The sequence below is a fragment of the Spermophilus citellus genome, assembly GCF_964194105.1.
Source record: "Spermophilus citellus genome assembly, chromosome: 10".
In the NCBI taxonomy this organism is placed as follows: Eukaryota; Metazoa; Chordata; class Mammalia; order Rodentia; family Sciuridae; genus Spermophilus; species Spermophilus citellus.
This window is the reverse complement of record NC_138197.1, coordinates 111,373,225-111,389,238: the sequence shown is the minus strand read 5'-3', so window position 1 is coordinate 111,389,238 and position 16,014 is coordinate 111,373,225. Positions and strand designations below refer to the sequence as shown.

Sequence of the window (16,014 nt, the reverse complement as noted above, 5' to 3'; positions counted from 1 at the left end):
TAGTTTGATTAACTTCTTTTGGAGCAAAAGTGATATCCAGTGTTAAAAGAGATCAGACACTGATCAGATTAAGGAAATTTAATAGGATTGCCATGGGGCACTGGGATACATTTGAAATTAGTGATTGTTCATTGAAGGTGAGACTAGTCAGCACAGTTCTGTGTATGCCACTTAAGTTTAGCTTCATGGGTGCAGGCATGTAGCATGAACTGCATTTTGCCCAGGTCAAAGTTTTTCATGCAAGTTTGAGGAAGAATTAGATTCAGATCAAGGTAATAAGGATGTCTACAAAAACAAAATTATTATAATGGTAAAGTTTTAAGGTAGTCATTGGCTCTTTCAGTCAATATATGTTGAGTTTTTGTTTTTATTGTATTTGAGCTTAATTCCTGGCAGATAGTAAGTGATTAGTAAATAGTTTGCTTTTATAATGGTGAATGAAAAGATTACTAACAGTAGTCTAGGAACCTGGCTTTTGGAAGTTCATCTCCAGATTTGTCTCAGGAGGCAAATTTCAGAGTCTATACTATAAGCTGATAATATGATGCCATATTAATCTTACACCGATGCTTTGTAGTCACCATTCCTCAGCATTTGAGTAAATTCACATCCGTATATTTTTACAGAATAATAAAGCCCAGTCCTGGTCTTAGCTTCTCTAGAATGGCTTCTGTCATGGTTTTGTACTTAAAGACTAGAATTTCTTACAGAAATCCCTATCTTTGTATGTTACCTATAGTTACTATAGGGCCTGATTAAATGTACCTCTTTGATGTGTATTTTCAATGTATATATACTTGATTAAGATTTGATGGCAAGTAAAATTATTTATTCAACTACAGTGTAAATAATCAACTGAAGAAATACAATTAGATTTAAGATTGTGTATTTATGTGATCATACAGTAATGAGATTATAAGCATTTCTACCTTTAAAATATCTGCTATTGGGCTGGGGTAGTGGCTTGGTGGTAGAGTGCTTGTCTAGCATGTGTGAGGCACTGGGTTCAGTTCTCAGCACCACATATAAATAAATGAATAAAATAAAGGTCCATCAACATCTTTTAAAAAACTTTTAAAAAACCCCTGCTATTTATAGTAACAAAAATGGCATGGTATTGGCACAAAAATAGACATGTAGACCAATGGTACAGAATAGAGGACACAGAGACAAACCCATATAAATACGGTTATGTCATACTAGACAAAGGTGCCAAAAACATTCACTAGAGAAAAGATAGCCTAAAATGATGCTGGAAAAACTGGAAATCCATATGTATTAAATGAAATTAAACCTCTATCTCTCACCTTGCACAAAAATCAACTCAAAGTGGATCAAAGACTTAGGCACTAGAACAGAGACCCTGTGCCTAATAGAAGAAAAATAGGCCCAAATCTTCACCATGTTGGCCTAGGATCTGACTGTTTTAACAAGACTACTAAAGCTCAAGAAGTAAAATCAAGAATCAGTAAATGGGATGAATTCAAATTAAAAAGCTTTTTCTCAGCAAAAGAAACAATCAATAATGTGAGGATACAGCCTACAAATTGGGAGAAAATTTTTACCACATCCACCTCCAATAAAGCATTAATCTCTAGGATATAAAAAGAACTCCAAAAACTTTACACCAAAAAAATTAATAATAACCAATTAATCAATAAATGGGCTAAAGAATTGAACAGACACTTCACAGAAGAAGAAATACAATTGATCAATAAATATATGAAAAAATATTGAGCATCTCTAGCAATTAGAGAAATGCAAATCAAAACTATGCTAAAATTTCATCTTACTCCTGTCAGAATGGCAATCATCAAGAAGACAGGCAACAATAAATGTTGGTGAGGATGTGGTGAAAAAGGTACACTAACACATTGCTGGTGGGACTGCAAATTGGTGCAACCACTATGGAAAGCAGTATGGAGATACCTCAGAAAATTGGGAATGGAACCACCATTTGACTCAGCTATCTCACTCTCGGTTTATACCCCAAGGACTTAAAATCAGCATTCTATAGTAATGAGTCTCTGTCAATGTTTATAGCAGCTCAATTCACAATAGCTAGACTATGGAACCAACCAACCTAGGTGTTCTTCAATAGATGAATGGATAAAGAAAATGTGGTGTATATATTCAATGGAATATTACTCAGCTTTAAAGAAGAATGAAATTATTTATGCCAGTAAATGAATGGAGTTAGAGAATATCATGCTAAGTGAAATAAGCCAATCTCAAAAAACCAAAGGCTGAATGTTTTCTCTAACATGTGGTTGCTAATTCACAATTAGGCAGGGGGAACTAGGGAAGAATAGCATTACTTTAGGTAGAGGGAAGTGAAGGGAAGGGAGAGAAGGGGATGTGGGGATAGGAAAGATAGCAGAATGAAAAAGGCATTTTTACTTTTCATATATATGTGACTGCCTGACCAATATGATTATACATGTACACTCAGAAAAGTGAGAAATTATATCTCACTATGAATGACATTTCAAAGTACATAAATGCATTCTACTGTCATGTATAGCTAGTTAAAACAAATTTTAAAATCTGCTATTTAACTAAAATACCTAAGAAAAGCATATGCTTTTGGAAATGACAGACTAGGAAATTTGTAGATCAGCTTTCTCCATGTGCTGTGGTTTAAATATTTATGAACCCCGCCCCACCATCCCTATTCATCTGATGAAATTCTAACCCTCAAGTTGATGGTAATAGGAGATATGGATCTTTAGCGGTGGTTAGATCAACAAGGACAAGGACAGAGCCCTAATGAGTGTATGTAACATGGTCTTGCCCTTTTACCATGTGAGGACTGAGAAGGCACCATCTTGTGATGAATCACCTTGATCTTGGACTTCCCAACCTTTGGAACTTGGAGAAATCAATTTCTATTATTTATAAACTACCTAAGTTCTAAGGCATTTTGTTATAGCAGCTCAAATGAACCCCATGACAATAAGGAGAATTTGAGAGAGTATTTTAAAAAATATCTCCATGAAGGTCTCAGAGAGCTAACAAGTCCATGAAAGATTAGGAGGCCAAGATCCCTAGCAGTAAGGGACCTAGAGAAGTGAGCATGGCATTTGTAGTTGCTTTTCCTTTAGGGTAAATTGTCAGTTCCAGAAGAGACAACAAGAAGTTGAGCAAAGCTTTGACAACTTCATAGGGCTTGGGAAACAAAAATTGGAGTTCAGAAACAGCCACAGAGCAGAAGATCAGGTAAATCCACTTGTGTTTTGGGTTAGAATCCTGAAAGAATTTGTCATTGAACTAAGGGTGATCTGAAAATAACTGGGTCCTTGCAATTACTAAAGCAGAGCTTCAGATAATCTCATTCCTTATAATTAGATTTATTTATTAATAGTTTATATTGCTAACAGCCTGCCTGCCCAAAACAAATGAGTCTACTTTAAGGGAAAATAACATTGTAGGTTTGAAAAATTATTTCCTCAATTTTTTAAATGTATAATTCCCAGCTCTACAAAAAATAATCAGACATACCTAGAACAGCCAAAATCCAAAACATTGACTATATCAAATACTGGTAATGATATAGAACATAAGGAACTCTGATTCTGGTGGGAATGCAAACTGGTACTGCCACATTAGAAGACATTTTGATAGTTGTTTGTAAAGTTACCATATGATCTAGCAATCCATTCCAAGGTATTTACTCAAATGAATTGAAAAGCTAAGTCCACACAAAAAAACTACACACAAATATTTAGAACAGCTTTATGTCGGTACTTGGAAATAACCAATATATCCTTTAGCAAATGGATGGATAAAACTGTAGTATATCCAAATAAGGTGACATTATTCACCAGTACAAAGAAATGAATCAGCCAGGTGTGGTGGCACATGCCTGTAAATCCCAACAACTCAGGAAACTGATGCAGGAAGATCACAAGTTCAAAGCCAGCCTCAGCAAAAAGCGAGGTGCTATGCAACTCAGTGAGACCCTGTTTCCTAAATAAAATTAAAAATAGGGCTGGGGATGTGGCTCAGTGGTTGAGTGCCCCTTAGTTCAATGCCTAGTACCAAAAAGAAAAAAAGAATCAACCACACAAAGACATGGAAGAAACTTAAATGTATTGCTAAATAAAGAAACTAGTCTATAAAAACTAGATACTGCAATTTCAACTATGACATTCTGGATATGACAAAACTATGGAGATAACAGAAAAGTCAGTGCTTACAGGGGATCAGTGGTGGAGGAGAGGACGAATAGACAGAGCCCTGGAATTTTTAAGGCTGTGTGATACTATAATGATGGAAATATGAAATTGTACAAAATCCATAGACCTGTACAACAGAAAGAATGAACCCTAATACAAAGTATAGTGTATCAGTATTGGTTCATCAGTTTAACAAATGTACAACAATTCAAGATGTTAATAGTGGAAATTGGATGGGGAAGAAAATATATGGAAGTTCTCTACTTTGTTTATTTTTTCTGTAACCTAAAACTGCTCTAAGAAATGGTCTGCTAATTAGAAACAACAATAACAAAACAGGCATGTGAGGAAATAACATCAAAAACCAAAAGAATAACCAATATAAATGGACCCTACTAGGAATACAGGTAATGGAGTGTTTAGATACAGATTTTAACCATGTAGCACTTGCTCAGAAATAACAGCTTGAGAATTATATCAGAAAACTGGGAAACAGCGGGCACAGTGGTTCATGTCTATAATCCCAGTGACTTGGGAGGCCGAGACAGGAAGATCACAAGTTCAAGGCCAGCCTCAGCAACTTGGTGAGAACCTTTCTCAAAAAAAAAAAAAAGGGCTGGAATGTGGCTTAGTGGTAAAGTGCCCCTGAGTTAGATCCCTAGTACCAAAACAGAAAGAAAGAAAACAGGAGAACATTTAACAAAGGCAAGTTTAGAACTAAAAAAACACAATAATGGAATTATTAGTTCTGTGGATAGATTTAGATTTAACATAGTCATCATTAGCATCTTCAAAATACAAGCAGAAAATCAGTGAAAGAAACACCAAATGTGGGAAAGTGAAAATTCAAGGGCTAGTTTTTGAAAAAATCGATGAAACTGATAAAGCCTTAACAAAACTGGTTCTCATCAAACAACCCATGAGATAGATTAGATAGATAAATACAACTGAAGATCATTAATGAAAGGGGGGATACTGCTACATATGTTATAAATATTAAAATCAAAAGCATATTATAAAATAATTGTACTAATTAATATGCAGTTTAGATGAATACAGTCAGTGAAGAACATTGTAATAAAGCTAATATGAAAAGATTAGAAAATCCAAGGAGTCTTATATCTGTGAAAGAGGTAGAACCCTTAATTAAAAATCTTCTACTAATAAAATACCTCATTTGGCTTTATTGATAAATTCTTCCAAATATTTAAGGAAGAAATAATACCAATCTTAACAAGAATTCTCCCAGAAAATAGAAAAGTAGGAAAAAAATCCCCATGTATTTTATGAGGTTGAGACCTGATACAATCATAAGAAAACTTATAAACATAGATGTAAAAATTTAAACATTAGAAAATTGAATCCTGTTATACATTTAAATTATGATAAATCATGAACCTCTAGAGTTTGTCTCAGAGATAAAACTGGCTTAACATGTAAGATCAGAGTAATTCAAGACTAACAAAAAGAAAGAGAACTATTGTGACCATCTTAATATATATACGGAAAAGTAATTTCACAAAATTAATGTATAAAAAATTTTATCAAATTAAGAATAGGAAGGAATTCTCACTCTGATAAATGGTGTCTATAAAAATCCTGCTGCTAATTAATATTGATCAAATATTGAATGCTTTCCTCCATTCACCCAAGTTTAGGAACAAGACAAGTTAGGTCTGTTATCACCGTTTTGTTCACTGTTTTGTTGGAGGTCCTACTTAGTGTAATGAAGCAAGGGTGGGGGAAAAATGATATAATGATTATATAGGAGGAACTAAAATTGTTATTCACAAATAACATGATTGTATATGCATAAAAGGTAAATCTATCAATAAAGTATTAAAATAGGAATTTTTAAAATTGTTGGATATAAGATCAAGTAACATCAGTTATCTTTATATACTTAACAGAAAATAATATTTAGGTGGGATACAGTAGCACACACATGCAATCCCAGCACCTTGGTAGGCTGAGGCAGAAGCATTGCAGGTTTGAAGCCAGTCTCAGCAATGTTAACAAGATCCTGTTTCAAAATAAAAAAGTACTGGAGATGTAGCTCAGTGGTAAAGCATCTGGTTTCAATCCTCAGTACCAAAAAAATAAAATTAAATTAACATTTAGGGGCTGGGATTGTGGCTCAGCAGTAGAGCACCCACCTACTGTGTGAGGCCCTGGGTTTCATCCTCAGTGCCACATAAAAAATAGATAAGTATAATAAAGGTATTGGGCAAATCAGCACCTCTGCAGATCTGCAGAACTCCCACGTAGGTCACCTGACTGTGTTCTAGCCACAGCACAAGGACATCCCAGCTCCCCCCACCTCACCAGACACCCCAATGCTGGAAACAGACCAACTCCATCTTGGAAAACCTTTCTTGCCATTTGTTGGTGGGCAGGGCTATCATCGGGGATCTACAATTGAACAGGTACCTATTTTCCAACTCCCCTGCCCCTCAGCTTCGATAACTTGGCACAGTGACTGTCCAGCACAAAAACTGCTCTCCGTTGAACAGGAACGCAGTGTGACCAGGGCGCTGCCCACCTTGGTGCAAGCCAAGAGGTCCTGCAGTTGAGACCTGATAAGCAAGGGTCTAAAAACCTGGAGCAACTCAGAGAGACCAAGATTAGGGAAGATTAGGGAAGCTCCAGGCAGGAGAGGAGGATGATACCGGGGACTCAAGTCTTCTCACACTGGTTACTTACACCACCCTGAGAGCAGAGACTCGAGCTTGGAATAGACAACTCCACCTACTGGAAGAGAGGAGAAAGAAATGGAATTCTAAGAGTTTTTTTTTTTTTTCCTTCCTTTTTATCCTTTTTCTTTCTCCTCTACCCTTCTGTCCTCTGGCCCTCACAACCCCAACATATGTGAAACTAAGGACTTTGCATGAAATAGAACTTTGAGAACTGAGTCTAATATAGAGAATTACATAAGCCTCCCCCTTTTTTTCTCTCTTTTTTCTCTTTTTTTCTTCCTCCCTTTTTTCCTCTTTCAACCTCCCAATTTTATTATTTTTACTTCTCATAATTTTCTAAATACATATATGTGTTTGTTTTTATGTACTCTACTGTCCTCCCACATACTTGTCTACCCTAAATTACCTCCTGTCTATTCCCCTGATACTAACCCTCTTCATTAGAGTTCTCCTCCAAATTTCCTAAGTTATATTAACCCCATGCCTTCACATCTTTCCCCCTTACCATAGCATCCTACGCCCAACCCCCAGTTCTCTGTCTGCCACCAGAAACTGTACATCTTTTATGTACAGATAAATATAATAAAGGTATTGGGCAAATACCTTTTTCATACAGAGTATGAAACTACTGATATATTTTAAATAATAATTGAATCCAACATTTCTGGACATTGAGACTAACTATAAATGTCTTAATAACAATAATTTGTTCATAGGTGATGTATCATTGAAATTGGGATCTGTAAACATTGTCCTTCTCCACAAAGGAGGGATCTTGGAACCATACAAGAGCACTAAAAATCTATAAAGTAAAAACAATAACACACCAGTTCCACAAGTTGCTGGAAAGAAACAAACCAAGCAACATGAAAAGACAAGGGAAGAAAGTACCACAAACAATTCAAGACAACACATCATTAGAAGAATTAACAGCTATAGTAAAAAAGAGGACAGAGAAAGATTTCAGAATATACATGACTAAAATGTTTTGGAATCTCAAAGAAGACATTAGAGAACAAATACAGGCAGTGAAAGATCACTTTGACGATGAACTACATAAACAAATCCAAGAAGCAAAAGGTCACCTCTACAGGGAGATAGAGGTTATACAAAAAAACCAAATAGAAATCCTTGAAATGAAAGAAATAATAAACCAAATTAAAAACTCAAATGAGAGCATCACCAGCAAAATAGACAACTTAGAAGATAGGACATCAGACAACAAGGACAAAGCATATCACTTGAAAACATCATAGACAGCACAGCAAAAATGAGCAGAAAACATGAGCAGAACATTCAAGAAATATGGGGCAGCATAAAAAGACCAAATTTAAGAGCTATTGGGATAGAGGAAGGCATAGAGGTCCAAACCAAAGGAATGAGCAATCTGTTCAATGAAATAATATCAGAAAATGTTCCGTATATGAAGAATGAAACAGAAATCCAAATCCAAGAAGCCTACAGGATGCCAAATGTGCAAAATAACAGCAGATCCATACCAAGACACATAATAATGTAAATGCCGAACATACAGAATAAAGAGAGAATTTTAAAAGCCAAAAGAGAAAGGAATCAGATCACATATAGGGGTAAACCAATTGGGATAACATTAGATTTTTTCAACACAGACCTTGAAAGCTAGAAGATCCTGGAACAACATATTTCAAACTCTGAAAGATAATGGGTTCCAGCCAAAAATCTTGTATCCGGCAAAACTAAGCTTAAGATTTGAAGATAAAATAAAACCTTTCCACGATAAACAAAAGTTAAAAGAATTTACAGCTAGAAAACCAGCACTACAAAACATCCTTGGCAAAATATTTTATGAAGAGGAAATGAAAAACCAACAGAGAGAGGTAGTACACTAAAAGAAAAGCTAATCAAAGAGGTAAACCAAGTCAAATTAAATAACAAAAATAAACAAATATGGCTGGAAATACAAACCATATCTCAATAGTAACCCTAAATGTTAATGGCTTAAACTCACCAATCAAAAGACATAGGCTAGCAAATTTGATTTAAAAAAAAGATCCAACAATATCCTGCCTACAGGAGACTCATTTGATAGGAAAAGATATAGACAGACTGAAAGTGAGAGGTTGGGAAAAATCATACCACTCACATGCACTGCGGAAGCAATTAGGGGTTTCCATACTCTCATCAAATAAAATAGACTTCAAGCCAAAATTAATCAAAAGGGATAAAGATGGACATTACATACTGCTCAAGGGAACCATACACCAACAAGACATCACAATCATAAATATATATGCTCCAAACAATGGTGCAACTATGTTCATCAGACAAATTCTTCTCAAGTTCAAGAGTCAGATTGACCACAACACAATAATCCTGAGTGACTTTAACACACCTCTCTCACCACTGGACAAATCTTCCAAACAAAAGTTGAATAAAGGAACTATAGAGCTCAATAACACAATTAATAACTTAGACTTAACTGATATATAGAATATATCAACTGGCATCAAGCAGACACATTTTCTTCTCAGCAGCACATGGATCCTTCTCAAAAATAGACAATAAACTATGTCACAGGGCAACTCTTAGCAAATATAAAGGAGTAGGGATACTACTGTGCATTTTATCAGATCATAATGGGATGAGATTGGAAATCAACGACAAAATAAAGAGTAAAATATCTGCATTACATGGAGACTGAACAGTATGCTACTGAATGAACAGTGGGTTACAGAAGACATCAAGGAGGAGATTTAAAAAAATTATTAGAGGTAAATGAGAACACAGATACAACATAACGAAATCTCTGGGACACTATGAAATCAGTACTAAGGAAAATTCATTGCATGGAGTTCATTCCTTAAAAGAAGAAAAAGTCAACAAATTAAAAGAACAGAAGAAAAAGAAGAACAAATCAGCAGCAAAAGCAATAGAAGGAAAAGAAGCAATAGAAGGCAAGAAATAATTAAAATCAGAGCTGAAATCAATGAAATCAAAACAATTGAAAAAATTGACCAAACTAAAAGTTTGTTCTTTGAAAAAGTAAATAAAATTGACAGACCCTTAGCCATGCTAATGAAGAGAAGGAGAGAGAGAGAACTCAAATCACCAAGCATAGGTAATGAAAAAGGCAATATCACAACAGACACTACAGAAATACAGAAGATAATTAGAAATTATTTTGAAATCTTATACTTTAATAAAATAGAAGACAGTGAAGGCATCAATAAATTCCTTAAGTCATTTGATCTGTCCAGATTGAGTCAGGAAGATATACACAACTTAAACAAACCAATATCAAGTTAGGAAATAGAAGAAGCCATCAAAAGACTACCAACCAAGAAAAGCCCAGGTCTGGATGGATACACAGCTGAGTTCTACAGAACTAAAACTAAAAGCAGAACTAATACTAATACTCCTCAAATTATTTCATTAAATAGAAAAAGAGGGAACACTTCCAAACTCATTCTATGAGGTTAATATCACCCTGATTCTAAAACCAGACAAAGACACTTCAAAGAAAGAAAACTATAGACCAATATCTCTAATGAATATACATGCAAAAATTCTCAATAAAATTCTGGCAAATAGAATACAAAAACATATCAAAAAGATTGTGTACCATGATCTAGTATGATTCATCCCAGTGATGCAAGGTTGGTTCAGCATTCGGAAATCAATAAATGTAATTCATCACATCAATAGACTTAAAGATAAGAATCATATGATCATCTCAATAGACGCAAAAAAGCATTCGACAAAGTACAGCATCCCTTTATGTTCAAAACACTAGAAAAACTAGGGATAACAGGAGCATATCTCAACATTGTAAAAGGGTATCTACACAAAGCCTCAGGCCAACATCATTCTAAATGGAGAAAAATTGAAGGCATTCCCTCTAAAATCTGGAACAAGACAGGGATGCCCCCTTTCACCACTTCTACTCAACATAGTTCTTGAAACACTGGCCAGAGCAATTAGACTGATGAAAGAAATTAAAGGGATAAGTATAGGAAAAGAAGAATTAAAACTAGCACTATTTGCTGACAATATGATTCTATACCTAGAAGACCCAAAAAACTCCACCAGAAAACTTCTAGAACTAGTAAATGAATTCAGCAAAGTAGCAGGATATAAAATGAACACCCATAAGTCAAAGTCATTTCTATATGTCAGTGACAGATCCTCTGAGAAGGAAATGAGGAAAACTACCCCATTCACAATATCCTCAAAAAAAAAAAAAAGATACTTGGGAATCAACCAAAGAGGTAAAAGATCTATACAATGAAAACTACAGAACCCTAAAGAGAGAAATCAAAGAAGACCTTAGAAGATGGAAAGATCTACCTTGCTCATGGATAGGCAGAATTAATATTGTCAAAATGGCCATACTACCAAAAGCACTATACAGGTTTAATGCAATTCTGATCAAAATCCCAATGGCATTCCTCATAGAAATAGAAAAAGCAATCATGAAATTCATCTGGAAAAATCAGAAACCCAGAATAGCTAAAGCAATTCTAAGCAGGAAGAGTGAAATAGGTGGTATCGCTATACCAGACTTTAAACTATACTACAGAGCAATAGTAACAAAAACAGCATGGTATTGGCACCAAAACAGGCCAGTAGACCAATGCTAACTGAAGTTAGGCGATCCCCAAAAAAACAAATGCCAAATGTTTTCTCTGATGTAAGGAAGGTGACTCATAGGTACAGAATAGAGGACACCTAGACTAACCGACAAAATTACAATTATATTAGACAGAGGTGCCAAAAACATGCACTTGAGAAAAGATAGCATATTCAACAAATGGTGCTGGGAAAACTGGAAATCTATATGCAACAAAATGAAATTAAACCCCTATCTCTCGCCATGCACAAAATTTAACTCAAAATGGATCAAGGACCTAGGAATTAAGCCAGACTCTGCATCTAATAGAAGAAAATATAGGCCCTACTTTTCATCATGTGGGATGAGGCCCCAACTTCCTTAATAAGACTCATATAGCGCAAGAATTAAAATCAAGAATCAATAAATGCAATGGATTCAAACTAAAAAGTTTTTTTCTCAGCAAAAGAAACAATCTGTGAGGTGAACAGAGAGCTTACATCCTGGGAGCAAATTTTTACCACTTATGCATCACATAGAGCACTAATCTTTAGGGTATATAAAGAACTCAAAAAGCTAAACACCGAAAAAACAAATAACCCAATCAACAAATGGGCCAAGGATCTGAACAGACACTTCTCAGAAGAGGATATACAATCAATCAACAAATATATGAAAAAATGCTCATCATCTCTAGCAATCAGAGACATGCAAATCAAAACTACTCTAAGATATCATCTCACTCTAGTCAGAATGACAGCTATTATGAAGACAAACAACAAGTGTTGGCAAGGATGTGGGGAAAAAGGTACAGTCATACATTGCTGGTGGGACTGCAAATTGGAGCAGGCAATTTGGAAAGCAGTATGGAGATTCCTTGGAAGTCTGGGAATGGAACCACCATTTGACCCAGCTATTCCTCTCCCTGGTCTATACCCAAAGGACTTAAAAACAGCATATTACAGGGACATAGCCACATCAGTGTTTATTGCAGCAGCACAATTCACAATAGCTAAACTGTGGAGCCAACCTAGATGTCCTTTAGTGGATGAGTGGATTAAAAAATGTGGCATATATACACAATGGAATTTTACTCAGCACTAAGAAAGAACAAAATCATGCCATTTGCAGGTAAATGGATGGTGTTGGATAAATAATGCTAACTGAAGTTAGGCAATCCCCAAAAAACAAATGCCAAATGTTTTCTCTGATGTAAGGAAGGTGACTCATAGGTGGGGTAGGGAGGGAGAACATGGGAGGATTAGATTAATTCTAGATAGGGAAGACGGGTGGGAGAGAAAGGGAGGGGCCAGGGGATTAGCAAGGATGGTGGAATGTGATGGACATCATTATACAAAGTACATGTATGAAGACTTGAATTGGGTGTCAACATACTTTATATACAAACAGAGATACGAAAAATTGTGGTATATATGTGTATTAAGAATTATAATTCAAAAAGAAAGTACAAGTATAAAAGCATAAATTGGCGTGAACATACTTTATGTATAGAGATACGAAAAACTGTACTCTATACGTGTAATAAGAATTGTAATTCATTCCACTGTTGTCGTGTATTAAAAAAATAATAAAATCAGTTTTATAAAGGAATGAGAACTTTGACCTCTAAAAGAAAATAAATAAAATAATTCATGAAATTAAATATATAAATAAAGATGTTGTGTTCAATATAACTAAGTAATTTTTAAAAATTTAAATGCTATTCACAATAAGAAAAAAAATACCTATAACCAAATACCTAAGAATAAATATAATGAAAGATGGATGTATCCAATTTATGTATTTAAAAAATACAGATATTGCTTAGAAAAATTAATGAATGCTTAAAGGAGAAAACTATACCATGTTCATGATTTTACCTATATATTGTATCTATAAATTAAATGAATCCTAGCCAAAATCCCAGCAAGTCTCTGTAGAAATTAGGAAGTAGATTCTAAAGTTTACATTAGAATATGAAGGAGAATAACCAAGGTAATCTTAAAGGACAACAAGTCTAGAGGACTTGCTTTCAGTACTTTAATCAAGTATTAATTAACACCTACTAACTGCAGCAATTCAGACAATGTGGTATTGGCATAAGTGTAGATAAGCAGACAAATGGAACAGAATAGATTCTAGAAATAGACAAGTGAATGGACATGATGTGCTACCATTATAATTGAAATTTTATAATGTTTGCTTTTAGAAACTTCACTTTGTATATTGTAAAGTTAATTTTTTCTTTTAAATAATTATTTGGAATGGCAGACTTTTAAACTGAGATGGCATTCATATTCTATCTTGGCTTTTTCTAATCCTTTAATTTTGGTAGTAATTTATCAGTTACAAACATGCTTTTAATTTTCAGTTTTGTTTCGGTTCTTTTAAACAAGTCTTCTGGGATAATAAAGAGCAATGAACATTCTTTTGCAGAAGATGGGCAGCCTCACTAGAAAAATTTTTTTTTTTAAAGAGAGAGTGAAAGGAGAGAGAGAGAGAGAGAGAGAGAGAGAATTTTTAATATTTATTTTTTAGTTCTCGGCGGACACAACATCTTTGTTGGTATGTGGTGCTGAGGATCGAACCCGGGCCGCACGCATGCCAGGCGAGCGCGCTACCGCTTGAGCCACATCCCCAGCCCCTCACTAGAAAAATTTGACTCCTTTTTCTCCTTAGATTTTTTATTTGCAGCAATTTAGTTATTGATACCAATTTTCTGATTTGTTATTCATAATACTATAATTTGTCACTTTGAGGATATGCAGTAGCATTGTGGTTTATTATCTTTGCAATTTTCAGTAAGAGCTATATGTACTAATTTTTGTTCCTAGTGTTCACTAAAACATTCATCTCTAAATTTAAAAGAAAAAAAATGGTATGTAAAATGTTCACTATGTAATTTTCTTCAAATAGTAAATTATGTAATAACATACTTATTAATCTGTTTTCCTCTTTTGTAGAGAAAATCTCTTCATGAAAACAAATTGAGGAGATTGCAAGAGAAAGTAGAAGTATTGGAGGCAAAGAAAGAAGAATTAGAAACAGAAAATCAGGTGTTAAATAGGTAATGTGTGTGTGTATATATATATACACACACCATGTAGTTATTTTGATGTCATAGAATTTTGTTTCTGAGAGGATACTGTGTTTTCTTTTAAAATATATATTTAAAAAGATATGTAAAACTATTTGATATCCATGAATGCATTACCTTTTATTTTTCTTTCTGACTGACTTTTCCTTTAAACCAGAAAGTTTCAGTGCCAGGTGTTTGAATTATGGTTAAGATCGACATAAAAGGTTAGTCACTGGCTTTGGTATAGTAACTGGCTTTGATATCTAGGAGTGGTGTGAATTATCAGGAATTCTAGGAGTATGTGAATATCTAGGAGTGTGTGAATTCTGCTAAGCTAACAAAACAATTGTGGCTATTGTATAGGTCTGAAAATCATGGCCATGGCTTTGAATCAAAGGTCAGTTTTTGGTTTCCTGGGGTGGAGAAATATTCCTGGGCTATTGCTTCTGATTTTGTAGACACATCCAAGCATAGCTAATAATCAGCATCCTTAGCATTTTTTGAACAGATAAGGTTTACTTTACTGGATTGGCATTAGTGGTATTATATTGATTTGGTATTGTATTTAATTCAAGATAATAAAAAAAAAATTCTGAATTCAGCTAAGTAGTGGTAGCTTTCAGTACTTTAATCAAGTATTAGATTTTTTGTAATGGAAATTGCCTGTAATATCATGCAGTGATGTTTTGTGATATGTGCTGGTGTTCTTTGTTGTAATTTTTAACATAAGGTGAACAACACCACAGTTGGTGATTACTCAAGGTTTCCAGATTGTGGAATTCGTGCCAACTTTGTAATACTTTGTTTCAAAGTAGGAAGCCACTAAATTCACCTTCCTACCTCCTTCACAACCATTAATATTGAAGTATTATCAGTTTAAGATTGGACAGCTGTGGTTCAGATCATCTATTCTTTTTGGTACTAGTATTATTTTTTGGTACTAGTGATTGGACCCAAGGTTGTTTTACCTCTGATCTATATCCCCAACCCTTTTTGAAATTTGAGGCAGGGCTTCACTAAGTTTCTGAGACTGGCCTTGAACTTGTTTTCTTCCTACTTCAGCCTCCCGAGTTGCTGGGGTAATAGGCATGTGCCACCGTGACTGGCTGATTCAGGACTTGGGGTGGTTTTGAAGCTTTATTTGATTGAACTGGTGTGATTCATAAGGAGTGTCATGTCCAAAAAGATGATAATGATCTGTGAAGACCTAAAAAGTTAGATTTTTTTCCCTCTTATCATTTTTTTTTTTTTAAGTTAGGTTGCTTCACCTTTATAATTACTATAGAAGATAGGGAAAAGCAGTGTTTTGCCTTGTCTCACTCATGTAGTCAACATAACACTCTGACACCAGGTGTATGGAGGTTTTTCCCTTATACTAGTCATTTAATTCTCCAATGGACATCAGTTGGATGGCCTATAATTCAATTCTAACATTATCACGTTGAATCCCCACTGGTTGACAGGTTGACTGTT

At 34.7% G+C, this 16,014-nt stretch overlaps 1 protein-coding gene across 1 annotated transcript in view; it reads left to right on the top strand.

The window, feature by feature from the left end:
* The window catches only part of CEP83 (centrosomal protein 83), a 122,989-nt gene that overhangs the window by 104,027 nt on the left and 2,948 nt on the right, over nt 1-16,014 (top strand). Inside the window, exon 14 of the mRNA XM_081309487.1 lies at nt 14,426-14,529. Within this exon, the coding sequence (XP_081165613.1) occupies nt 14,426-14,529 (104 nt within the window). The remainder of the gene's footprint in view (nt 1-14,425; nt 14,530-16,014) is intronic.